Source organism: Sylvia atricapilla, chromosome 12 (assembly GCF_009819655.1).
Source record: "Sylvia atricapilla isolate bSylAtr1 chromosome 12, bSylAtr1.pri, whole genome shotgun sequence".
In the NCBI taxonomy this organism is placed as follows: Eukaryota; Metazoa; Chordata; class Aves; order Passeriformes; family Sylviidae; genus Sylvia; species Sylvia atricapilla.
The window spans coordinates 16,957,252-16,984,939 of NC_089151.1; the positions used below are offsets into that span (position 1 = coordinate 16,957,252).

General features: G+C 43.2%; 3 protein-coding genes across 4 annotated transcripts in view; 2 read left to right on the forward strand and 1 right to left on the reverse strand.

Annotated features, from left to right (window-relative positions):
• ANKRD27 (ankyrin repeat domain 27) overlaps window positions 1-7,813 on the reverse strand; it is a 43,161-nt gene extending 35,348 nt beyond the window's left edge. The window contains 1 exon segment of the mRNA XM_066327955.1: window positions 7,731-7,813. The gene's annotated coding sequence lies outside the window, so the exon portion shown is untranslated.
• A 377-nt stretch (window positions 7,814-8,190) lies between these two features.
• RGS9BP (regulator of G protein signaling 9 binding protein) overlaps window positions 8,191-27,688 on the forward strand; it is a 419,431-nt gene continuing 399,933 nt past the window's right edge. The window contains exon 1 of one of the 2 annotated variants that reach the window (XR_010744554.1): window positions 8,191-9,099. Coding sequence is in view for 1 of the 2 variants with exons in the window: in XM_066327953.1 (XP_066184050.1) it covers window positions 8,307-9,020 (714 nt within the window). In the remaining variant the exon portion in view is untranslated. Of the gene's footprint in view, window positions 12,222-27,688 lie in introns of those variants that run through there. The other variant, XM_066327953.1, reaches the window with a different exon arrangement.
• NUDT19 (nudix hydrolase 19) lies at window positions 19,740-24,811 on the forward strand. The gene is made up of 3 exons (XM_066327950.1): window positions 19,740-20,537; window positions 22,268-22,475; window positions 23,536-24,811. Exons 1-3 carry the CDS (start codon window positions 19,740-19,742, stop codon window positions 23,760-23,762), a joined length of 1,233 nt encoding a protein of 410 aa, XP_066184047.1. The 3' UTR covers window positions 23,763-24,811.

Consider the following 27,688-nt stretch of genomic DNA (forward strand, 5'->3'; position numbering starts at 1 on the left):
ACCACATGATTACTATAGAGATTTCTTGGCAGCTGGCTGCAATCCAAGTCCAAGCTGTGGGCTTCTCCCTCAGCCAGTGCAGAGGGAAGAAGAGGCAGCACAAGCCCAGTGGCAGGTCTGCTGCAGGAACAGATATCTCACTGCTGAGACACACAACACCAGGGCTGAGACACACCTTCATAGGCAGGACTAGTTAGCTACAAAACACACTGCCAGCTGAACCTCTGGCTAGGCTACAATTCCAAGTCTTAATGACTGCAGCTTGCAGTCCAAGCATGACTCAGTGACAAATTAGTATATATAACCAAATACGATTCAGTGGCAGTCAAGCACCAAGCAGAGCTGTATGTACACACACCTGCAACCCGCAAAATACTTTGGCACAGCAAGACTTGAGAATAATTTTGTTTTGGATGGTTTTGGATGCTCCTGTCCTCATCACAGGAGATAAACTGACTGCAGCAGAGCCTGAAGTAAGAAAGGCAAAAGAGCCCTGTAAGTAGAACCCAACCCATGAAAGGCAGTGATGTTTATAACTAATAAACTGCATGAATCAGGTAAGGATTTTTTTATCCCACAGGTGGATCAAGCTCTCAGTGAAGGGGATTTTTCCCACACCAAGAAGTAGGCCTTAACTGAAGGAAACAGGTTCAGGTTACAGATCAGGAACACCTTCCAAAGGGGAAGTGCAGCACATGGTTTAGATTGCTTGGCAAAGCTATCAAGTCTCATGTTGTAAATCTCAAGAACGTGTCAGACAAATCTTTACTAGAGGTGATAGTGGACACAGCAAAGCTGGGAGGGTGGATTACATGGTCTTTAGAGACACTTTCCAAATCCAGCTTTCATTGATGCAGTTGTCCCACTGTGGCAGTTTCATCTGCCTTTAGTTTGGTGAATTAATGTATCTGTCCAAGCAGCAGAAGATGAGACTGCTGTGATCCTCCCCAAGACAGCAATGGAGAAGCTGTTAACACCACATTCTGTGTCAGGGGGAAAAGCACACTGACACAAGGAGGCAACCAAGCATCAGACAAATTGCAGTGAAAAATGTCTCCAACCGCTTTATTGCTGGTCTTTCAGCCTAACAAATTCTCAAGTCCAAAGAGTCTTCCCATAACAGGAGGGGAAGAGAACACATACCATAAATCCTCCTCATCCAAAAACCTCCACCTCATCATCAAAAAATAACAAAACAAAAAAAAAGGAACCGATAAGTTTTGTCCAGAAAGAAATTTAAAGTAACAGTTCACTCCTTGGCAAAAAAAGGTGTAAGAAATTTATGTGAGGAGAAGTTCCCACAGAAAGCCTGACCTCATGAAGCTGTCTGCCTGACCGACCTCTTAAAACACTGCCCGCACCTGAAAAAAAGAAAAAGAGCAACTGGAGTACTTGAAGAATCATTACTGACGGACCATCATAGGAGGAGTTTGAAATTAGAGTCTTCAATTCCTCATTCATGAGTTACACACCACAAACAACTAGTTCTAAACACTTAGATGCAGCCACAGATTCTTTTACTACAAAAGTACTGACAGGGTTGAATCACACTTGGAACTCCAGCAAGGAGTGAAAAGAAACTGCATACAGTTTGAATTCTGGCATTTCAGTTACTGTAATACACCTAAGATGCCATTGATATGCTCCAGCCCAGGAAGGAAGATAAAACTTCTAGTTCACACAGGTGTTTGTCACCCTTCTTGAGCAGAGCAGATGGGAACCCTGCACTGCTCCCTGCATGAATGTTCCTACACAGCAGGAAACAACCCCCACTAGCCACATTGGTACTGTTTTGAGAATCACAACTTTCAGTTTCCTTCCCTTTTCTCTCTCCCTCTACCCCTGCAGCTGTTCAGTGGCTCATTAGGGGATAGCTACCATTTCTGATTAAAATGTGGGTATGAAAAACAATAGGTGGAATACTTACAACCTAAAACAGTTTAGTTATTATATTCACTTGGCCCTCCATCACCTTCCCACAGCACTCTCCAGAAAGACAGAAGTGTGGATGTAGAAACAATTTAATTCATAAAAAAACAAACCAAAGGAATTCAGTTTACAGATTCAAGAGAGTATATTGAAGCTTCCCCAAATCTCAGGCATTTTTGAGATCAAGTCAATTTCTTTCCACCCCAAAAGTTAAATGCATCTGAAAATACTGCCTAATGCATTGCTGTAATTCTAGGAACACATCAGAATTCTCCATTAAGAGTTTGTTGGCAGAATACAACATCCATCTTCAACCTAATTTAACTTGGAGGTGACACAGACTTACTCTTCTAGCTCCATCTTGGACAGCTTTAGCTTTACAGGGAAAATAGAAAATGCACAAAACCTTATATACACTACCAGAACTGATTAATGCTTAACAGAATGCTCATTAAAAACTATCATCAGCTTTATTCACTATGAAGTTTACCAAATTCTATCATGCTGAGCAGTAAAGCAATACTCAAGCACTAATGTTATATAAAAGGTTTAAATGAAATCACTTCAGTGTATGGCTTCATGCCTGTAAACACAGAAATAGCTCCAATTGCTGGAAGAACAGAAGCTAGCTGGATCAGACAATCTAATAAGCATTATGTTACAGTTTAAAAAAAACTATAATCATAATCTTACAACAGACTAATCCTTTCTAGATCAAAAGGAGAGTGATAGTTCTAACGATATAAAATATGGTACAAAGGACTGCTCCAGTGAATCACATGGAATCTAAGCATGTCACTGTTTTCTCTAAAACACTGGACACAAAGTCTAATTACCTTTGGTACTAGAAACAGTGAAAAGGAATAAATTCTGACAGTTCATTTTCTCACTGATAGCGCTTTCCTTTAGACATGGACAAGTGAGGAATCTTTTCTGGAGCTTGCAGGTTTCAGTTCCTTCTAAGAAGTACTTTGAAATTTAGACAGCCAGCCATGAAAGTGGATGATGTCATTTTATTTGCATTGTTACTTAGCAGTTACCTCCTGTCCACATTCAACTTGTACAACTATTTACTCAAACCTCATCATTTTCTGAACATCCTGCTCCATCCCTACGAAAGACTTAACAAAACATTCTGCAGAGGAAATGTCTTCCATAACAGCATTGGGGATGGTGTATAGGAACACTACATAGTCAATGCTCAGCAGCATAATAGCCTGTGTTTTCACCATGGCATTTTAATAACAATTCAGCAGAAAGTAAAAACAACTACCAAAGTTAGTAAAAATTATTAGCAGAGTTCAGTAAGCTCAACTGTCTGCAGGACAGCAAGTTTGGATGTTTCACTGGGAAACTAACATCAAGTTCCTCAAGTGTCCTCTCTATACACATCCAGCTTCAAGGGAGCAGAATGCCATGTTCTCCAAAATCTTCAACACCAGATCCATTAGCACAGCAAGAAGCATAAATTCACTCCATTCTATTTTACTACTGTTGTCAAGTCTCACGTGACAGCATCACCTTAGCTCACAACAGCTACAACAGGAACAACTAAGGCTTAGTAATCCAGTAACTCGATATTTGCTGAAGTGAAATAATGAGGAAATGAGGAGCAACTCATTACTCAACTGAAAGATTTTTTTTATCTCAGAGTAGCAGATAAATACACATACAAACTTTATCAGAAATGCATCATTCTACCAGACTGCACAGCTCTTTAAAAAAAAAAAAAAAAAAAAAAAAAGGAAGCAAACAATTGCTGCCTAGTTCTAAGTTAAGGGGGTTTTATTAACTGAAGTGCTTCCCCCAAAGACCTTAAGAGCACCACTTGTTAGAAGGAGCAGCATAAGGTAAGCATATCTGAGAGCTCTTTACAAGCAAACAGGAACCTAATACCGAAATTTAAATAGACTCAATCCAAAAACTCAAGTTACCACTCCAGTTCCTGTTTTACCAGCACTATTACTCCTCAGTTACTCTGCCTCTGGGCAAAAGTTACAATCTCAAGAACTTGAGCCCTACTTCAGCATTCACCTCAGAATAAAAGCAGAAGATCATTTCTTTTTCTGAGCATTTACAAAGTCTACATGATGAGTGCTGAGCATCCTGTGAAAAACATCTGACACATTCCAGTACACTTTGCTCACCATGAGGGAATAAGTAAACCTGTTCCTATCCCTTTTAGATTCAGGTTCAGCTCGTGCTGATCTCTGTGAAATGGAAGTATGCATTTGAATTATCGCATTACAGAGTGGTGAATTCACATCAGTCAGCTCAAGGCTTACTAGCAACCAGTGAAAAAAGTTTTATCATCCCAGACCACCGGCCTGACAGCAACAGAGCAGAGTCTGGAAAGGAGGGGTCATAAGCATTCCAGAAGATGCTAATTTTTCCCAGCATCTCCCTTCCAGGCACACATTTCTTCCACTGAAAGGTTAAGAGCTGGCACAGGATCTCACGGATTGGGTTTTGCCTCTACCAAACACCCCCCAAGCCTTTTCTAAGCCTGGCAGCTCTGGCCCTGCTACCAGTGCTCCCCTCCTTGGCCAGGCTCCCCCAGACCCTGCAGCACCTGGGGCTGTACCACACCCTTGTGCAGCTCCTCATGAGCCCACCTCAAACTCCAGAACCGAGCTCACTCGTGACAAGCAGTGAGAAGGTTTACCCTTTATATCTTAGTGCATTTGCACTGTTGTTTGGGCATGGGCACATCCTCACTTGTCCCAGACTTGAGGGCTTGACTCTCCCCCATCACTTGTTCCTTTCCTCTGGAGGAAGCACATTTCAATACGTGTGGATCCTTCAACAGCCAAGCTTCCCACTCCTATTCAGTTACTTCAATATTTTCAAAAACATCTTGCTTGTCCTTAGCCAAGTATCAGGAACAAACTGCATTCCCTTTTCACAACAGGGTAGACCCTAGATTCCTAATTCTCACAGATTTAGATATCCACCCGAGTGGCTGCAAAGAAGTTTCATTCTTTGGCTTGCCACTACTGAAGCTGCATTACATTCTCCGATGGGCAGCCCTGAGCCACTCAAAGCAAGCCCTAGAACAAAGTGCAAGTCCTGTTCAGTGAACCATCAACAGTTAGAAGGAACACTCAGAGGGAGAACATTAACAACAAATACAAAGCTCCCACAACAGCTTCTCAAACAAGGATGCTTCCTTCAAATACCACTAAGCTGAATTTATGGTCACCTCCTCCTCAGGCTCTCAGGTTTCTGCACTTTGGCACTTCACTCCCCTTCTCTGGGGGGGAGGCCAAATTCTTATGGAGTTGGAAAACACAGAGGTTTACTTAAGCCAAATATTTTCATTTATTTAGGCACCACTGCAAGGGTAAGAAGGCTGGAAAACAATTCAGCAGGTGATCTCTAACAAGCAAAATAAATTACTTTAACCACTACTAGTGTTATGAATGCTACACAATGCAACACATAACAGCCTAAGCTAATTAAGAGCTTCCTGGAAGTAAACATCATGATACAGAAGTCTAACCTTCCCCCCCCAATATACATTAAGATTCTTCCTATGCATCAAATCCTCTCACCACTACAAGCAAAAAGCAAACCACAGAATTCCAAGAAACATACAAATTAGCAGTGATCAGGGAGAGGGAAGGGGTTGATATCACATTTCATTTTCACTGTATTTGATCCTTATTTTCCTTCTTCATCTCATAGTGGATTCACCAAACCATAGCAGTCTACAGACCAAACTTAGTATTTGAGCTTACTCTAAAAGCAAGTCCCTCAGACAAGGCTTACCAATTAAGGAAAACAATCCACATTTATCTAAAATTCTACTTAAAAGTCTTAAAATGAGGCTATAACATTTAATTAGTGATGTTCAAGATGCATCACAGAATACTTTGCAAACAGTTTTACGAGTACTGCACAGGAAGAACACGGTTATTAACACCTATTGCAAGAAAGCCTTGCCACAGAACCAGGAAATACATTTTTCTATTACTCACTAGTCTGCTTCCTAAGTCAGTCAGTTCTAAGGATTTTTACCTCCATCCTAATAGTTTTCCCATGACAGTATTTTGGCTAGTCAGCACCTTGTTTGAAAGCAGTATCAAGGTTTGGATTTTCAGAACATTGTGCCCAACAGACAAACAAATGAATTTTAAGAGTTCCCACAATCTAAGCCCATTGTATAACTGCATGCAGCTGAACTTAAATTAGAACTGATCTAAATAACAGGCTCTTCCTACATGACACACCTAAAGATGTACTTAGGCATTACCTGATACAGATCATGACTGCTGCTACCTCTAGGTTTAAACAGTCACATGTTTCTGAACCAATACACCCTCCATCCCATTCCCAGCAACATTCACAGAAGTGGCCTCCACATTCTGACACAACGTCAGGGCTCTGTGGCAGACTTTAACACAGCTAAAACAGACACACAAATATGCATAATTTAGGCAGCAATAAGCTTAACACTTATGTCACATAGGACTGCAGATTCAAACCCAGAGCTAATCCTTTTTCCACCTGACAATGATTAGGCAATTACAAGACTTCACTTACAATCAAGTCAAAATCATCCTGTGTTTCTTTATGCCTACGAAGGAACAGGCATGACTGATTTGCTTCTTCTAGGCTATGAACATGCAAATAGGCAGAGCTACTCAGTTTAGTTGGTAGCAATTTGATAATCTACACAAAATTAAGAGGACATTTCTTCCAGTAGTACATTTCTTACAGGTATAAGTAACCTGCAGCACAAGCTAGGAACTGGTTCCCTTTGGAACTAAGGCCAAATTTAAAGCAAGATAAAACATAAACGAACAAAAAAACCCAGTCAGTGGAGTCTAAGCTACCACAACCCAGAAAGAGGAACAAAAGCTAGACAAGACTGTTCAGGCTGTTCAGAAAGCCAATCTGCCTGGACTCTGCTCATCTAAGCAAATTATCTTGCTCATGGCACACATTGCCTTGCAAGGGTAGTGATAAAATATGAGGGAATGGGTCATGCTCCCCTTCTTGTGGCTTCACAGCTTCTTCAGGCCACTGCAGCATCACAAAACCACCCAGCTACCCACAAACGCTGGGGCATATGTGATAGCATATGTAGTGACAAGCGAGCTCTCCAGAAGCCCGCTTCAGCAGACACAGCAGGTGCCAGAGACAGCGCAGTCCAGTTCACCCAGCGGCACTGCACATCAGCTCCATCCCGCCGGACACACACAGCAGCACGGCCTAGAGCCCAGCAGCGCTCACCGTGCTGCACCCAGCGCACTGCCGAGGGCAGCTGCGGAGCATCGCTTGTGACAGTGAGAACTGGCGTGTTTCCTGCACTTCCTCATGTGCCACCGCTCGTGGCGATGCAGGCGGCCCGGATCGCATGCGTCTTTCCCATATGACAACAGCAGCGAGCCCCTTCCCCAGCCGGGTCCCGGCGCGGCGGCGACACACGGGACACTCGGGGGCCGGGCAGGACCGACCGGCGGTGCACGCTGGGGTCCGACACGGCGAGGGCCGGCCCCGCGGCGGCAGTCACCGACCGGGGCCGTGTGTCCGCACGGCCCGAGCCCGCCGCGCTCCGGCCCGGGCAAAGGCCGAGCGGCCACGGCCCCGCCGCCGCCCAGGCCGCGGCCGAGCGGCTCCCGGGGCACGGCACGGCGGGCCGGAGCGCTCCCCGCTCCCACCCCGGCGGGACGGTCCCAGCGGGAGCCGCGGGCTGCCCGGGGCGGGAGCGCTACTCACACCGACACCATCGCCTCCCTGCTCCCCGGCCGCGGAGCCGCCGCCTCCCGCCGCCCCGCGCCCCGGCCGAGCCCTACCGGGGTCCAGGGCGGGCCCGGCGCGGCCGCACGAAGCCAATGGCTGGGCAGAGGCGGGAGGGAGCGGGCCGAGGGCCGGGAGCACCGCGGGGATCGCTGCCTGCGGAGGCGGAGCCTGCGAGGGCTTATAGCGCCGGGCCGGGCGCTCCCCGCCATGTGACCGCGCGGGCGCCCAGCTGGGGAGAGTTAGGTGGCGGCGGCGGGGACCGCCGCTCCCCAGAGCCTTAGCCTTGGCTTTTTTGATTTCCTATTTTTTTCTCCTCCATCCTCGGCGTTTGGCACTTTTCAAAGAGCGGCGCCCCGCTGAGCGCGGCGCGGACCCAGCCGCCCCGGTGGCGCTGCAGACGGCGGCGGCGCGGGGAGCGATGCTGCCTGCCCGCCGGGGCTCCCCGCCGCCCGCCCGGGCTCCCGGAGGCGCCGCCTGACCAGCGGGTAAGGAGGTGCTGGATGCAGGCGCGACCCGGAGGCAGCGCTTGCCATGTGTGCTGGTAGCGCCCGGCTGTGGCAGCGCCCGGGGCGCGGCACGGGGTAAGTCGGGGCGGCACCGGGCACGGCGGCACCGGGCACGGCGGCACCATGGTGAAGGAGGAGTGCAAGGCGCTGCTGGACGCGCTCAACAAGGTGACCGCCTGCTACCGGCACATGGTGCTGACCATCGGCGGCACCTCGGACTCGCAGAACCTGCGGGAGGAGCTCAAGAAAACCCGGCAGAAAGCTCAGGAGCTGGCGGTGGCCAACAGGAACAAGCTCACCACGGTCCTGAAGGACAAGACCGTGAGTAAGGAAGATAAAGCCGAGTTTGAGAGGCTATGGGTGATTTTCTCCACGTGCCTAGAGATCCTGGAGATCGACATGAGGAGAGCCCTGGAGCTGGGCCACGAGTTCCCGCTGAACGTGCCCAAAAAACACCTGATCCAGACGGGCATGAGCGGGGGAACCTCCGGCGTGGCCGCCCGCGCCATGAGCGTCCAGAACATGAAATACGAGGCTGAGCACAACATAGACGTGGTGGATTTGAAAGACCTCGAGAACGAGATCAACCAGGTAGGAGAGATGATGTACGAGATGGAGATGAAGGTCAATGTCCCCCAGTGGACAGTGGAGGCTAAGCAAGACCCAGGGGCTGAACTGAAATCCACCATCAGCGTGGGCGCTTCCTCTATTGGCATGATCTCCGTGGAGGAAAATAAATCCTTCTGCGATATCAGCAAGGTTCTAGCTGGGATTATTTTCACTGCTGTGCTCATTATCGCTATTGTCCTGGCAGTGTGTGTGGTAAAACTGTCTTAGGGTGGTGCAAGCTCTGACACGAGCGACCCCTCTCCAGCCGTCTCTGGAGTGTTTCACGCCTCACCTTTACTTCCGAAGTGTGTCACTTGGATGAGCGGAGAATTTTAAACGAGCACTTGAAAGAACAAAGCAGAACTTTCGCCTCGGGATATCCTAAAATGCACTATTTGTTTCTTCATGCTTTTTGAAGAAAAGGGATGCAAATCAGCCTGCAGAGTAGAATGTCTTCGTTTACTGGACTTGTAACAGTTAAGCGAAATATCAGGGTATTATCACTACTGGCTGTAACAGGGATTTGCCTGCTATTAATAGGTCACTATTCTCAGAAGCCTGTGGGTTTTGTTCTTCACTAGGCTCTGGTGTTTGCTGCTGGTCACTGTTTACAGTATTAGAGGGTAGTACAAATTTGATGCTAATGTGGGTGTTTTGTCTGACCAAGTGAACAGATTACTTTTTTTCATCAAATACAAAAAATATTTCTTGGGTGAAGGAAAGGGGTAAGGATGAAAACCCCAATAAAAGAATGTAACTAACCTCTATTGAAATAAGCTTATGGTTGGGGAGGGGGGAGAAAACGGAACAATGTTTGATACCAAGTAGTGTTTGTTGATTTACACTGGATTGTACTGAACCCAGTTGCATGAATTGGCACAGCATATGTGAATGACTAATCGCTTTCCAAATCCAGATAGAAAAAAGGGAGAGTTGCATATTCAGAAAAATACTAGCAAGCCTCATGGTTTTCATTCACATTTAGCATGATTTTGTCTTTCCCTGCAGAAAGACTGATTCTTGCTACTGGTTCTATTTTTTCTTTCTGAAGCAGCAATTTGCACTCTACGATTAACTATAAAAACAGGAGCAATGAACCTACCCACAGCTGATGCAGTAACATGGGAAAATAGATTTTAGCAAACAGAAATGATAAGTTGAAGCAGACCTTCCCAATGGGATTCCTTCCTGTTGACAGGTAGGGATTGATGCTTAAATGTGTACAGTCACATTTCTGCAAGCTCCCAAATTGCAGAAATCCAGACAAAGCTAAAATTGTGTTTCCTATCTCACTTGTGTCTGATTAATCATCTGGGAAACAGGAAGCCTGTAGGATTGGTCCCATTTGATAACAATACAATTCTGGAAGAGAAATGCAACAGCATAAAACTTTCCAGTGCTTCCCTGTGGAACTGTCAACATTTAAATGGAAAACTGTGCGAACAGACACTTGATTAGCAGAGAAGCTTTACAATATTTTGTAAAAAGGATTTATGTGTTACAGTATTTATTATTTACTAGTGGATATACCTTCTAGTGCTGTGAACACACACTGTCCATTCAGGAATGCTTGGTACATGTGCTACAGTGCCATAGGTGTATGGGGCACTCCACAGCCAAATATAAAGATCCCAAAATATTGGGGGTTTAAGAAGTTATTTTTCTTCATTGATTATTACAGGCACATTATCAAAAAGTAATAATCAGACATGTTTTGTGAACAGTTTTCATGTTTGTTAAATAAAATTGACAACATGCATAAACACCTAATATTTTTTAATATTTTTGAGTTAAGAGTTAAACATACTTCAAAAAAAATTCAGCAAAGTTTATTATTTAAAAGAACTGTATTTATGGGGGGGAAAAGTGTATTTGAATCTGGTCACTTGTAGGTGAGGAAGAAAATACTAAGCAGAGGCTTGAATTCAAAGCTGTAGAGTATCCTTATGTTGAAGGATAATGTGAGCTCTGCACATTGGTCCAGTCTAACTCCATTCTCTCAGGAATTCTGAGTGTTACAAGACAACTCCACATTCCTTTCTGTTGTGTTTCACTCCTTCCGTAGGACATGTTTTATAGGTATCTATGTCCGTAGAGATCCCTGACAGCTTTCCAACAAAGCCAGGTCTGTATTTATCGGTGCTACAGCTCCAGCCTGCCTAGACAGGGTGTAATTGCTGAGTGTTCATTTAAATTGGCTAATCTTCACGATCACAATAAGTAAACATATTTAAGGAAAGTACAGCAAAAGCTGCAGGAAATGTACCTATTTGGATTGCCAGCACTTGGCATTAAGGACCTGTGGATGTTTTCACTTTCTGCATTCTCACTTAGTTCACAGGAAGGTAGAGAAGCCATTGGGCTCTACTCTGTGCTTCCTGAAAACTCTGTATTATCTTGTGAAATCAGACTGTTTAACCACATGTTCTCAAACCCCAAGTCGTGAATGCAAGTGTGTTTTCTGGTGGATAAGTAAATGGTAACAATGACAACATTCATCATCTTTTATCTTGGTATCTTCCATACACCTAACCATAGATAAACAGTTTATCCATGCTTAGTTGTGTAGAAGAATTTTTAATTCTTATAAGAATAAGTCATCTTCAAAAGCAAGCCTCAGTGGGTTGGTGAACTGTAAGTTTTCTGTCCATTGCAGTTTTGTGGGGTTTTTTATTTGGGTTTTTTAATACAGGACTCAAAGAATTAATACAAATAGCCTCTATGTATGTATGAATATGCACACAATTACTATTTAAAGGATTTGCCTTGGAAAAAGAATTTTCAAATCTTAAGACAAAACTGGTTGCAAGTTAATTCATCATATTATCAGGAACATAGTATGTTCCTAAAATCTGTACCATCTTATATTTAGGCTCTCTGAAATTAATAGATTAAGTAGAATTCTAACAGAGAATTGGCACTCCTGCATGTGTTTGTTCCACGTGACAGAGTTTGGCACGACACTGCACAAAACCAAAACGAAATGAAACCACCATTGCCTAAAAGTACAGAGGCTTCCATTAAACCAAGAAACAGAGATACAGATTTGCAGCCTTCATTTTTTCCCCCTACTGGAATGCAACTGGAAATGCTGCTTTGTAAGTGAAAAACGGGAATTCATACTTCAAAATACTCTATATTGAAAGAGCATGATGAAAAAGCACACACTCTCATGTTGACTGGTGACAATGTAATTATAGTATAAAAGAAGATGGTCATTGCTTAATTAATATCAGCGTTGATCTACTTCAGTTCTTTTGTCTTTATTCACAGAATACACACATTAAATTTGCTGGATACTAAAATCTTACTCCTGACTTGAATTACACTGGTTTGGCCTGTGCATGGGTGGTATTTTCTACACTTTGAATAATGCAAACCTGTTACTGTCACTATTTATTTAACTTAAAATAAAGTACTTTTAACTCACTGGTTTGCTTGCAGCAGTAATTCAAACCAAACAAAATCTGTCAGAGCAAGTCCAGAGGAGGCCACAAAGTTGATCAGAGGGATAAAGCACCTCTGCTGTGAAGAAAGGCTGAGAGAATTGGGATTGTTCAGCCTTGAGAGGACAAACTTTGGGATGACCTAATTGTGCCCTTCCAGTGCCTGAAAGGAGCCTGCAAGAAAGATGGAGAGAGACTATATTTACAAGGGATGGAGCGACAAGGGGGGATGGCTTCACACTGACAAGTTGGTTCAGATGAGATACAGGGGAGGGTGTGCAGGCCCTGGCACAGGCTGCCCCATCCCAGGAAATGTTCCAGGTCAGGATGGACAGGGCTTGGCACCATCTGCTCTGGTGGAAGGTGTCCCTGCCCATGGCAAGGGTTAAAACCAGATGACCTTTAAGGTCTTTTCCAACTCAAACCATTCTATGACTTTGAAAAGCTGGAATATTAACACACCTGGAGTAGGCTCTTTTAAAGTAAAGTTCCTGATTCAACCAGTTTCAATTTCAATAGAAGTAATGTGCTAAGCTTTCTCATTAGGTTTGTTAACATGAACACAGCCTTCTCAAGCCCCCAGAGTTGAATAGTGATGTAGCTTAACTTACACTGCCAGGGAATCCCTGCCTCAGGAAACAGCTACGATAACATTTAGGCTAACAGATGGTGCTGCCTTCAGCACTGCTTGTCCAGTGTTAAGTACAGAACCATTGACTTGTACAACCTGAAAACCAGACTAGACTGGACTAACAATTGGATTCTCCTTGTGTTAGGATCCAAACTCTCTCACTCTCAGCCAGCAAAGATGGCATTTACTTCAGCAAAATACATTCAAGGCCTAAGGAGTGTGAAACTTGGTCCTGTGCTATTGGTAGCAACAATGATCAACAGTTGTATCAAACCATCAGAACTGAGTCTGTTAAATGCAGCAATTTGTAATCTCATTCCAGGATTTCCAGTCTATCACCGTAAAAACCCATTACACTGTTTTCTAGTTTAGTAACCAAAGGAACACAGGACCATCATTAAAGTGATTCTCCTGATGTTGCAAACAATGTAACATCAAACTTCAGCAGTATGAATGTAAAATAAAATTAGTCTGAAAATTCTTCATGTAAATATGAAAATACTTTTTACAGTAATGCAATTATTTAAAACTGGACTATATTACTGATGTAATTAGCTTTCAGATTAAAAATTAAACGTGCTTATTGTTTGTAGAGAGGATTGGTTACAGGTTTGCTTTTCCTTCTCTGGAAGGTTTGTGTTGTTTATGTTCGCATTCCAGAAATACCTTCTATTTAAGTGCTAATGGAACTCCTGGTCAACATATTTACCCTTCACAGATTTTCATTATGTAAAAAGTCATTCAGTAAGACCAGTGGATTACAGATCTCTAAGTGCTTTCTCTCAATACGATTATATAAGTCTTTTAATGCAGGAAGAGGTCTGGACAAAATAGTTCACACGTGAGCAGCATTTGCTACAGTAAGTGTACAATCAAAGTGAGATTAGAAAAGAATGTCTTTCATATAAAATTATCCACGGGTGTTTAGGGAAAAACAAAAAAAAAGGAAAGGAGAGGGATATATGTAGTAAATACCATAGTTTGGTTTTTGTTATATACAACAGCATCCCAAATGTTAAATTACAGCTTCCCTATAAAAAAGGGAATATCTTATGCCCAGTGGGACAGAGAATATAAAATATCCCTGAGTGGAACTGACTCCATTCTCCTATTAACTCGTACAGAGTAAGAGTAAAAATATTTTGATTTGCTACATATTTTTACCCCATTTTACAAAAGACAATCCTTATCTCCCTCAGTTCCACGCTATAAATGACTTTCTCCTGAAGAAGGCAGTCCCACATGGCTGGATTCCATCATCCATCCTTACAGCTTGCTGCTGGGGTACTGGGTGCAGGTGGGATGTAGCTTAGGCAGCTGCCACTGCTGAACCTGTGGGGAGCTGAAAAGTCACATGGCATTTACCCAGCTTCAGGGCTCTGGTGGATCCTCTCAGCCAAGCACGAGCGTTCCATGCTGCAAGCAATGTGACTGCAGAGCCACGTAGGCAAACAAATCCAATCACAACCTCTCTGAAACTGCCACCCACAGAGGCCAAAGGCAATTATGTTTATTGCTTGGTTACAGTCATTTGTGAGAATATCTACCATGATTTACCAGAGTGACAGAAACTGACTTCTCAACCCTCCACAGGCTCAGGTGGGTTTTTGTTTTGTTCTCTTTCCTTGAATTGTATGTTTTATTTATTTACACCGCATTGCATGACATTATTTAGCATACACTAAAATCTCCACCAATTTAAACAAACTCACAAATCCTCTCAAAGCTGGGTATAACTCAGCTGCACAGAAATGGGAGTCACAGCTGTGGTATAAATCTGGTCTGTTATTTTGATCATTTCCACTGTACGTGAAATTATCACTGGAATCTCTGATCAGTCAAGTCTGTCTCACACACAAATGTTCAAATATACAACACAGTTGAATTCACTAATGTGCCACTGCACCAAGAAACCACACAGCCAAAAAACTGACTTTAAAAATCATGGGGCTTTTGAAAGAATAGTAAACCTCATATTTTACAGTCATCTGTCATTGTCTTGGAAAAAAATGCAATTCCATTTTGTGATCCAGAAGAATCTATACAAAAATAGCATAAACCTTGGGGGAAAAAACCAGCAAACAAGAAAGGGGAAATAAGAAAAAGAAGAACAAAAGAAAATACTTAACTATTTATACCATATAAAATGACTGAGGGCTGCCAGAGACAACAACATGATACTCCCTTAGCAACTTAATCTCATATGCTAATTGCAAGTGTAATTTAAGATACACACATTTGAATTCTGGGTTCTGGAAGGTGTGCTCCAAATGATTCCTCAAACAGGCCACCAGTGTTTAGTCTGGCAAGAAATTACATGTGTGAAAATGATTCACATAACTAAAAGGTGCAGAATTAGAACCATGATTTCCATTACCATGAAATGTGTAATACATTATGTTGGAAGTCTGTTGGAAGTAGAACAATTCCAGTTGTTAATACTATCTGTAACCCAGATTTTTCATCTGCCCAATTTGTTGGAACATCATTTTGTATGAAGTTAGCTGTTTTTTTTGTTTTTAGTCAATCTGTATAATGGTGTTATAATCATAAACCTGCATTTCCTACATGTGACATTTATTCACAATCTGGAAACAATACTTGAAAACCTATATAGTGAATAATCTATTTACTTTTTATATTAATTATTAAGTCTGCCTATTTGATGATATTATATGGGCTAAACAATCTAAAAGCTTTAGCATGTCATTTGGAAGTGACCTGGAGGTATTTGAAATACCACTTGAAATAGCTGAAAGCAATTAAAAGATGTGTAGATGGGGCACTTGGGGACATGGTTTAGTGGTGGACTTGGCAGTGCTGGGTTCGTGGTTGGACTCAATGATCTTGGGGTTTTTTCCAACCTAAATGATCCTGTGATTCTACAATACTGTAAAATAAGCCAGTTTAAGAAGCAGTAGACAAACCTACTGAAATCTCTGCATTTCTTTGATACTTCAAATTGTCACAACTCATTATTGTAGACACTACATCTGCATGGGGACAAAGATGCAACCAAATTAAACCAAGAACTGACCTAGTGAAATCATCAACTCACAAGGTAGCTTGTAAATGAAACTAAATGATGAAATATTTGTGGACCTTGTTTTTCATCTGAAATTAATTATTACAGTGGTGAGATCTGAACTGCCTTGTCTGGGCATAATAATTTATGCAATGATTAACAGAAGGCATGAAGCCATTCTATTGCTACGTAGTCTAACCGCATATAAAAAAACCCTCAGAAAATTAACTTGACAATAATTTCTATATATCTAGTGACCTAAACCTTTTTTTTAACAAACATGCTTTTTCTTGTAAGCAGTAACTGAACTGTATAGCAAAATGTTGAAGTAACCTCTGCATTGCTGAAATATGATGCCACCATGAATTATTATCACTGCAATAATCCTACAGTATTCCATGTGATGTAACTTTTGCATCACTCAGGAGGGTTTATTTTTCAATACCACACAATCTGGATTTGAAACAACCTGAAATACCAAAGTATTTGGGATCTATTAAGTAAACAATTGTATGTTCTGGCATACAAGAAGCATGAAAGACAGCTGAATTCTTAACTTTTTAGCAAAACCACCTGTTTTTCTTTTTTAATCATTTAATTTGGAGGGGACCTCTGACTCCTCTGCCTTCTGACACATTTGACTTGAGTGTCACACATGTATCTAGCTAATTCTTGCTATGGGGAGACTTCTTTCCACACTAAAGTGCCCTGTATTCCCAGCCTACAACTGGCCCTTGAAGCATAATGTCCTTGTGCTGGAATCCTTCCACACAGTAATGCAATAAACTGGTGTGTTTGGTTTAGGATTAGTGAAAGATTTTATCATTTTTCCTCTGAAATCACTCATAAAGCTATAGAATATTTAAGTACAAGTGAGATAAACTCTGCATTCTAGCAGAATGTACTGAAGAAAAAATCGTCTAAATTGGAAATGAAGAAACATGCTCTACAGATAACCTTACATCTAATTTGCCTTTAACACTTGTTCTATATTCATGTGAGCTACCTCCAGCAGGTCAGCTATAACTTTGAGGGGGCAGATATACACTCCAAGAGATGATCTTTTGCCTTTCTTGGCAGGAAACTGGAAGGGGGCAAAACATCCCTTTGAATCTTTTATCTTTGCTCACAGAGTTTCTGAGTGTTCATTCTCAGGACCTCCTGCAACCTCCAGTCCCGAGAACTGGGTCAGGTAAAGACTCACATGCTCCTGCAAATTCACATGAGATGACTTCAGCTTTGCAGTGAATGGATACTGACCTACTCTTCCTAAGACAATTCTGAAAGGAAGGAAGAAAATCTGCCAGTAATAGAGTGAATCTGCTGACCCTCAGGTAAGGAATAGCACCTTCTTTACAGGTGACTTACACACTCCAGAACTGTGTGGGAAAATGAAGCAAATGGAGTAAGGAAGAAAGTTTACCTTAGCTTGCACTTGGCTGTCTTTGGGCCCAAAGAACTGTTCTGGATGCTGAGCTCAGTCCTGAACAGAGCTGTAACTCCAGCCCTGGCATTCTCTGGGTGTCTCAGCACAGCACTGTGCCAGCCAAACATCCCATTTCCACTCCTCTGTGAGAGTGCCTACAGATCCACACCCGTGAGCTTTAATACCAGTGGATGCCAATAAACCAGAGGAGGCCACCAGGTTGGTCAGGGGGACAAAGCACCTCTGCTATGAGGAAAGGCTGAGAGAATTGGGATTGTCTAGCCTGGAGAAGAGAAACTTCAGGGTGACCCAACTGTGCTCTTCCAGTGGCTGAAGGGAGCCTGCAGGAAAAATGAAGAGAAACAATTTACAAGGGCCTGGAGTGACAAGGGGGAATGGCTTCATGCTGACAGAGAGTAGGTTTAGATGGGATATTGGGAAGAAATCATTCCTTTTGAGGGTGATGAGGCACTGGAACAGGTTGTCCAGAGAAGCTGTGGCTGCCCCTGGATCCCTGGAAGTGTTCCAGGCCAGGTTGGACATTGGGGCTTGGCACAACCTGGGACAGTGGGAGGTGTCCCTGCCCATGACAGAGGGGAGAATCAGCGGATCTTTAAGGTCTCTTCCAACCCAGACCATTCTATTATCCTATGCTTTGTTTGCCAGGGTATCCCTGCTTTACATACTAGCACTTCTGAGCCTTTAGACTGTCCAAGATAAAAAACCACAAACAAATACTCCATCTAGAAACTTAAGGTAACACTATAATCATTACTATTCTCTGGTATCAGATTTCCCTAGATATGTTCTGAAGCTATGTTCCTGGGCTATCAGACACTGCATTTTTGCTACAGTAAGAAGTTTTGTATATGTGTTGGTATTACATCTGATTTGAAAGTGACACCATTCACTATTGGTACATGAGTACTTTCTACTTTAAATACCTTTATGCTGAAATGATCTGACAAAATGGACCCTAAATCTTTTTGAACAGCCATCAATCTTATTGGATGTTGAATCTTGAAAAAACCTCAGTAGTTTATTAATATTTCACCAGTAAAGCAGCTTTTAGGCAAAGCACATTCCTAACAAGATGTGTGCTTAACACAGTAAAATAGTTAACTACACAAACAGTGCAAAAGGCAAACAAATATCAAGATGAATGTCATGATTCTAGATTCAAAGTACCTTGGTAGAAAACAACAAATTTATGAGCCTTGTGCTTCCACTGCCTAAGGTGGTAATTACTGATGAGCAAAGAGGATTAAATTAATGAGAAAAAGAGCTGCTCAGGTTCCAAGATATCATTGGCTTTGCTTGTTTATTCATTGATAGGCAAGGGAAGGAGAGGGAGGCAGCTTTGTCTGTTGTCTGGCCATTCATTTTAGCAACATCATCTGGCTTGGCTGACCTGCTCTGCCCACTGCAGCCAAGCACCAGGGTGAGCTCACGGCCCAGCTGTGTCTGGGCACACCTCAAGGTCAGCTTTGGATTTGTCAATTGACGTGATCCAGCATCCCACTGCTTCAGTTGCTTCTAAATTTCATTTCAGTTCCAGTGACACACATCTCATAGACATCAAACACAAGCTCAAATATGAAATCAAATTGAGAGGCTGTCAGAAGCATGGACAGGTACGTGGCTATTTGCCAAATGCAATCTGGCAAGAGAAGGATTATGGATGGGAGAAGGATTTTTCACGTTACACGCAAATATCATTCTTGCAAAACTTCTCCACCTGTGTCATCATTTTTTTCTGCTTAAATTTCTTATAAGCTAAAAACCACTGAGGAATCAAAATCAATTAACAAAATAATATGTTTCCTAAAGGTTTAAGAAACCTTTCAACGTTTTGCTGCCTTGCTGAGTATTTTTTTTTTTCAGGTAACAAGGTACTTGAAAGCCTCAAAACAGAAGAGCTCTGTAATAATTAACTAAAACGCTACATACTCTTCCCGTTTGTACTAGAACAAACTCAAACAACTCGGCAAATGTCACGTTTAACTACAGACCTAGAATGACTTTTGCTGCCAGCATGGCTTGCCGTGGAATTGAGATAAGGAGATTTCTGTGAGGCCAGCTGGCGGGTCAGCAGCAGTATTACGGACACAAATCCGAGCCCTTGGCTCCTGACCCCGAGCTGACTCCCGGGGCTGGACCTAGAGCCCCTTCCCCCGTGCTCGGGAAGGTTCTGGGCCCCGGGAAGCTCCTCGACATTGACACCTTGCGGCGCTGGAAACACACTCCGAGCTGCGAACCCCCGCGAAGCGCGAGCTACCCCAGCCCACAGCTTGCCAAGCCACTTAAAGCCATCGCCTCGCTTCTCCCGGCCACCGCCGCCTTAAACCCTCCGCATTTCCTTAAGCCTTCGCCCCAGGACACCCGCTACTCACCGGCTCAGGGCGGAGGGGGCCGCGGCATGCCGCCGCCGTCCCGCCCCCCGCGGCCCTCCCCCGGCGCCGTCCCGCCCCGCGGCTGCAGTGGCTCCTCCGGGGGCGCAGGCGGCGGTGCCGGCGCCCTCCGCCCGGCCGAGATGAACCCGCGGCTGCGGCACTGGCGGGAGGCGGCCACGCTGCTGCTGGCGGCGGGCACGCCGGGCCGGCCGCCTCGCACGCCGCTCGGCCCCTTCGACTACGAGCTGCTGCTGCTGCGCCGGAGCTCCCGCAGCGGCTTCATGCCCGGCGCCCACGTGTTCCCGGGCGGGCTGGCGGAACCGGCGGATTTCTCCGCCGAGTGGCTGGGGCTGCTGCCCGCCTCGCCGCACTGCGGGCTGGGCGCCGTGAAGCCGCCGCCGCCCGGCGGCAGCCGCGCCCCGCTCTTCGCCGCCGACCGGGAGAGCCCGGGCTCGCGGCTGCCGGGGGAAGTCGCCTTCCGCATCTGCGCTCTCAGAGAGACCTTCGAGGAGGCGGGGATCCTGCTGCTGGTGCCGGGGCGCGGGCCGGCCCCGCCGCTGCCCGCCGAGCGCCTGCCGCCCGCCGCCGAGCTCGGGGAGTGGCGGCGCCGGGTGCGGGAGGACGCGTCCTGCTTCCTGCGGCTGTGCCGGCACCTGGGCTGCGCGCCCAACATCTGGGCGCTGCACGAGTGGAGCAACTGGCTGACGCCCGTGGGCAGGGCCGGCCGCGGCGGCCGCCGCTATGACACGGCTTTCTACCTGTGCTGCCTGCAGGAGCGGCCGCCCCACGCCTCGCAGGACGACCAGGAGGTGACAGAAGTCCTGGTAAGAGGGGCTGGGGGTGCCCGGGATGCAGCGCAGCCCGGCCGGTGTTGAGATGGGAGCGGCCGCTCCTGCCCGAGCCCTTCTCCCGCGGCCCTTGGCTCCGCCGAGACTGTGCCCTTACACATCGCACAGGCGTAGAGTGATAGAGTGGTAGGGGTTGGAATGGACCTTTAAGATCATCGTGTCCCACCCCCGCCATGGGCAGGACACCTTCCATCAGACCAGGTCCAACCTGGCCTTGCACACGTACAGGGATCAAGGGGCATACACAGCTTCTCTGGGCAACCTGGGCCAGGGTCCCACCGCCCTTACAGTAAAAAAACTGCCTTCTAATATCTAATCTAAAAATCCTCTCTTTGCATTTGTACCCATTGTACTCCTTGTCCTGTCACTACAGTTCCTGACAAAGAGACGCTTTCCAGCTTCCCTGCAGTCCCTTCAGATACTGGAAGGTGCTCTGAGGTCTCTCTCACACAACTGTGTCTTCTCCAGATCAGTCAAAGCCCTCCTGATAAAGCTCCTTGAGATGTGAGGAAAGGGAAGGAGTTTTTACCTGCACAGTGCCCCTCTGCCCTGGACACCTGGAGCTGCCACCGTCACCAGAGGTGCAGCTGCAGCAGCTGTCGGGAGAGGGTTTTTTGTGAGGTCGTTGTCCGTGATCCATGTCACATCAGGTCCCTTTCACCGTGAATTACAGTTTCTTTTAAAGGCAGTTGACAAATACCATTTTCTTACATTCATTCCTGCAGTATAGTGCAGGGTGGTCACATCTCAGCATGCTGGGAGAGATCCATGTGGTATATCCAGGTATGTTCCAGGAATGCCTGAGATGGTAATTTTTGTCATTTGGAGTTAGTTGGAATATTTTCAGTAACATGCAAACTTGGTGAAATGGTCTAGTAAAATTTTTGAAGTTTTGATATTTTACCTTTTTTTTATTGAGGTGTAAAAGTAACAAATTTCATGAAGCTCTAAGAGAGCTCAAGGTCAGGTACATTAAGGTCCTTAAGTTTTTCTAGGATTCTGAAAAGTTTGATTCCAAGTTAGATGTAGATGAGAAACCTGACAGTTCTGTAAAAGCCTGCCTAACAACTTGGGTATTACTTGGGTTGCTGTACATGTTTGTTTAATAAATCTTGCTACAGAAATTTAAAAGTATCTGAAACCTCACTTTCAAGAGTTCATGTTGTAATTTTGTTAATAACAGCATAAATCTACTGCAAACGATTATGCACATATTATTAATTTCACCGTGTGAGATGAAGTCAAGATTACCAATAGTTCAAACATGCAGAATTAGAATGAATAGCTGGGTGTTCACACTCTAAAAACAATGCTTCTAAGAAGCAGATGTTTAGAGGTACTTCTAATTCTCAAAGCATCAGTGGCAACCTCTGGTAATAGTGAGTTTAATGATTTTTGTTTGTTTCAGTAAACTTTTAGTTTACAAATGTCTGTTTCTAATCCTGGCATGTCTGTGTGTAAAATAAAAACTTTGTTTTATTGGGAGTAATGTTTATAGATTGCTTATGTTTTTCAATTTTAAGCATGTCTTTGTTGTTACTTGGGTATATATATAGTTTATACATAGCTTTTATGGTGTTCAAAAGATGTGGTCTGGTGCAAGCTCCTTCACTGTATAGACTTCCTTGCTAAATGACTTTTCAGTTTATTCAGACTTTCTATCTGCTGCTGAAACAACTATTTCAAGACTTGTTTTCATCTTCCAGTGGTCATCACCTCCAGAAGCCATCGAACGCTTTAAGTCTCAGGAGATCTGGTTTCCTCCACCCCAGTTTTATGAGTTCTGCAGGCTGTGCAACTTCTCTTCCCTCGGGGAGCTCCAGAAGTTCAGCTCCGCGCGTGCCCTGGAGGGCTGTGAGCGCTGGATGCCCGTGATGCTGAGTGCTGCAGATGGGTCCATCCAGCTGCTGCCGGGTAAGGATGTGCTGGAGGGTTCTCCTAAATGTACAGCCTCTCCTGAACACCGTGTGCTGAAGCCACATGGCATAAACCATCCTTAGCTGTAAGGAAAATACTCTTCTAAGTCAAGTTAGTGCAGGCTGTTTCTACACATTGTTTGCTACAGTTGTGACAGTGCTACAGTAGTCGGAGACAAGCCAGAGGATCAGGCACCACAGTTATTTCTTCGTTATCCATAATATTATTGTCTCACCGTTGCCATTGTATGTGTATTTGTGAAGAAATTCCAGCATTTCAGCTTTATGTAACCTGAAGGATGTATTAGAACTCGTTCTGTTTAGTCTTTTTCAGTGGGAAGTCTCCTTTACTTCAGTTACCACTTTGTAAGGAGAAGGGAATCAAGCACAGCTGCAGTATCACACCTCCCAGCTGCAGTGATAAAGCACTGGACTAAAACACTACACTCAGTCAGCTTCCTCCTGCCCTTTCTCCTACTTAAGTCTCTCTCATAATCATGCAGTGTCAAGAAAAGCTGCATATACTATTTATTTTTTTCTGCTTTTCTTAGTTTGTTTTTCATTATGCTTTACTTTTTTTTGGTCACAATTGACTACTAGGATTTCTGTATTTAGGGTATATAATCGGTATATAATCAGTCTTGTACAAGAGTATAATGCTTTGAGATGAAAAAACCATTTATTTCCTTTCCTTAGACACATGAAGAAGTGTTTGTCCTGTTCTCCACCTATTACATGCACTCCTGTGTGCCCAGGCTGTCACTGCAACATATTAATAGCATATTATCAGGAGCTCTGGAACATTCCACGTTCCACTGCAGTGGAACTTCTGCAACTCCAACAACTCCAACTGCAATGTCATTTGACACACTTCAGAAATTTATGGCTCTATCTTTAAATCTGAAGATGTTTAGAGGCAATTTACTTCTGCATTGCGAAATACATTTTCACTGATTTACATGTCCTGATAAATCCTAAAAAATTGCCAGTGTCACTCAATAAAAAGGCTGAAAAATAAGGTTGGCAATCTATAACTAAATCTTTTTTCCTGTCCCCAGGAGATGAGTTATATCCGGAAGATCCAGATTATACTGGAGAAAAGAAAATGGTTATGTCAACAGATAAGAAGATTGAAGATCTCATGAAAGAGGGTGGGATATTTCACAGGGTAGTAATAAAAAACATCAATAATTTTGCTGTCTATGTTAATATTCAAGCAAAATATAAGCATATAAATCCACTGATGATCAATTGTGATAATTCGGATTACAACAGCAGATTATAATATGTCTTTGGTTTAAATCTAGAATATTTTAATTGTATATTTTAATGTGTTCACTGTGGGTTTGGTGCTTTTTAACTGTTGCCAAATAGTCAAGAAAATTTTCCTCTGTCCTGCCAAAGCATGGATGAGTCTCTGTGGCTGTGAGATGTCACATCTATGTGAATCTAATCTCTTGAGTCTTGAAAAACAATACAGTTGTGCCACTGCTGGGTCACAAAGGTCCTCTTCTCACTGAAAATTGAAGTATGTATTATGTTCAGAACAAGCAGAGAAGAGTTGAAGGACTCTTTTCCTATGCTTCCCAAAGTTACCCACTACATAACTGCAATGTGTGTCTAGAAATGAATGAAATCTCCCATTCTGTATTTGTTGACATTTTCCACTCTATTCTCTCTTTCATTCTGGGGAAAAGGAATGTATGTACAGATATATTTTTATGAATTAACTACAGTGCACTTTAAAAAAGAATATTATAAAGCTGATTTTTATTCTTTAATAGACTTAAATTCTTTCTACTAATGGTAATAATTAAAAACTACAATGTTCAAAGGTAGACCTAATTTAAACAATGTCATCTATGGAATTGAGTACATTCTTTGTATCAATATATTTTTTTTTCTTCAAGTTGTAAGCAATTTTAAGAAATTAAAAAGTGTATTTTTTTAGCTCCAAAAAGATATCAACAACTTAAGGGAATAATATTCCTCCATGAAATATCCACTTCTGTATTCTAACATCCCACTTTTTGCTTCTTAACTACTTTACTAATATAATTGAGATTTAAGAACTTCAGAGGAAAGACTGCTGCTTAATTTTTGGTTTGGATTTTTTGTTTGGTTGGGTTTGTCTTTTCTTTTGCACAATAAGTGGAGTCAGTGGAGCAGTTTTGAAATTCTCTGTCTGGAAGGAGAATGAATGATGACTCTAGATTAGTCAGTAAAGTTGTTCAGAAAGCTTTGTTCCAGCTTTTGTTCTGTTTCAATTAAAACCACCTGCAACAATTCCATTAAATTGGTTTGCAGCATTCATTTGAATTAAAAAAATTACTGAAAAAAGGTGTGTTTTTCTCTTCTCTCTCAGAACGTGCCCAGGCTGTTGCTGGTTTTGCAGACCTTGCTGAGGTTTGTAAACCTGTGCTGAACAATGACCACGTGAAGCAGAGCACTGTGTATTGTGCAGTAGAACACCTGAGTAGTCTGGCTGGGTGTGCCATTCCCTCTTCTCCAGTCACTGGAGACTTCACCTGCCTGCCATGACTTTAGAAATGCAATGCAGAGTGCCCTAGGACCCACACTTGCTAGATCCCTCAGAACCCTGGGATGCATCTCATCAAGTCCCAAGGACTTGTCTATGTTCAGGCTTCTCAGATGGTCTTGAATGTGGTTTTCTCCTACAAAGGAAAGTACTTTATATCCTCACCTTGAAATTCAGGGACATGGGAAATGGGGAAATTACGACTGCAGCAAAAACTGAGCCAAAAAAAAAAAAAAATAGAAGTCAAATGTCAGCCCTCGCCATGTGGATTATCACTGAAGTATTGGGGGTGGGTGTATGCATCTGTTTAAGTTCTCCTTCTCTAATCAATATACCTCTGGGAGCTCTTTTTGTTTGTTTTGATTTTGTCTTTTCTGATCCCTTGCCACATCTAGCCCCCGCTGTGCCTTAGCTCTCCTGATCCCATTCCTATACCCCCATGCACCATCCCTATATTCTCCCCTATGGATGCATATTCTGTGCATTTCTTTCTGCCTTGTCTGATTTCCTACACATGAGAATCAAGAACTTTTGTGCTTCAAGGAGAAGATGCTTAAAGAGCTGCCAGCTCTCTTCTCTCCTGCTCCTTTATCCCTGAGGGCAGTTTCCAGGAGTTCTCATCCAGTAAATGAGATGAACAAATGACTATGTGCTCTCCTAGAACCTTCATTTGTCTGGATCATATCCCTCGAGATCACTAATTCAAATACACAAAAGATTTTTTTTTTTATTGTTATTGTTCTGCCCCTTATGGTTATTCTGCAAGTTAACTTTTATGGTAGAAAGTGAGTATTGTGAGAAAATATTTTTGATAAATTATTTAGCACCTGGGGCACAGCAGGACGTTGGACAGGGGAATGTGGGCAGGGGAGGAGTGCTGGGGTGATGCCCAGTGTGTGGAAAGATGCCGAGTTTTGGCACTTGTGCTAGGTGATGGCTCTCTCAGTCTTTTTGGGGTTATGTCTGCCTGCAGAGCTAAGAACTACACTAAGGACTTACACTGAATTATTTCACCACTTCCACAAGGGCAGATCCCTATGAACTCTTTCCACTTGTCCATTTACTTCTTGGTGCTGTGATAAATAGGTATGATTCGTGCTGACAAAACTGAAACAGTAATCGATATTTTAAAAATACTAAAATAAGTAGTTAAAAATGTAATGCCAAGGAGGACAGGGAGGGATGTCCCCCTCCTTCTCCTGCAGATGTCTCCAGATGTTCAGTGAAAAGTAGGAGAACAGGAAAGAAACAATAAGAAGAGCTAAAATTATCTAGGAGACCTGGGAAAAATCCAGAAAACTGGTAATTATATTGAATTTATTGCCTGAGTGTATCAGCAAAAGTATACTTATGTATTTATATATATTATAAGCTTAATGTGCATGTGTAAACAAAAGGGTAATTTACAGGACACGCGAGGAAGATGAGAGCCTTCCTTCCAGTGACCCCCAAAATGAGGAGACCCCTAAAAAGGGGATGGTGGAGTATGTGCGGTGGAGGTGGAAATAGGCGGTGATGAGACCAGCGATGTCAATTTTACTAATTGAGAATAGAAGAGAATGAAAGGTGACACACAGTATAAAAACCTTAATTTTAGAACATCTTATTGTACAGGAGACCAAGTCCTGCTCTGTACCCTGTGGGTATAAATTTGCTTCTGTATTATTGTATTACAAAAGCAAATTATCCTGCAGTATAAATTTGCTTTTGTATTTTTATTTAGAACTAATAACTTTTAAGCTGCTCAAATTAAACTTGTTGATACATTTAATTTTGTCTGGAGGGTTTTTTTGACTGAAAATTAAGCAACACACTCATTTATAACAGTGCTACAGCTGTTTTTATTCTTTTTTTCCTGTGGTTGTTGTGCCTGCATTAGCTAAGAACTACCAGTATTTCCAAAGAACCACCACCATTTCACCACTGCCTCAGCTACAGAGACTTTAAGCCTGAAATAAATTCCAAACGCCAAAGATTTATTGTAATAATTTCCCTCACGTCCCGGGAGAATATTCTTGATTTTGAGTTGTTTGCAGTGACGACTTTCCTTCATTCATGATGTTATAAATACATATTATATAGTTGGCTTTTCGCAAATATTAACATGACTACTATATGTATAATTATACTGTATTATGTTTTATAAATAAGAGTTTAGAAGGGTAATGAATGTGTATTTTCTGATTATACCAGAGGGTTAAGACTGGGGTATTTTTTATTTTATGTCTTCTTTGTAATGTCTAAACCATCAAGCCAGAAGTTATGGGAGGGGGGGTCACCTTGTGACCCTTCATAAAAAACCTGTTAATTTTCTGTTTTCTCATCCAAATGAAAAAAACCAGAAAACCTCAGAAGAAAATTTACACCCATGTAACCAGACTGAGTGGAGCCACCCACAAAATACATCTATTAGATAAGATTATCAGGAATATTTAAAACTGATCAGAAGAAGAATGTTTGATTAACATCTATTGAATATTCAACACAGCGCTCCTTAAAGACGGAAGTCCGAAAAGGGGGAGATGGGCTACGGGCAGACCTTGTGCCAAGGCCCCTCGGCCGAGAGGCTTGGCTTATTCTGTCTCCTGAATTGTCTATTTTCTTAATTTCTTATTAAACTTATAAATTTTTAAAAAGGGGAGTGGAACTCGTTTTTCACAGAAAAGAGTTTG

Coding starts and splice junctions, on each gene's coding strand:
- NUDT19 (XM_066327950.1), top strand. CDS start 19,740: ATGCCGCCGCCGTCCCGCCCCCCGCGGCCCTCCCCCGGCGCCGTCCCG. Junction 20,538..22,267: donor AGGAGGTGACAGAAGTCCTG/GTAAGAGGGGCT, acceptor TTCATCTTCCAG/TGGTCATCACCTCCAGAAGC. Junction 22,476..23,535: donor GTCCATCCAGCTGCTGCCGG/GTAAGGATGTGC, acceptor TCCTGTCCCCAG/GAGATGAGTTATATCCGGAA.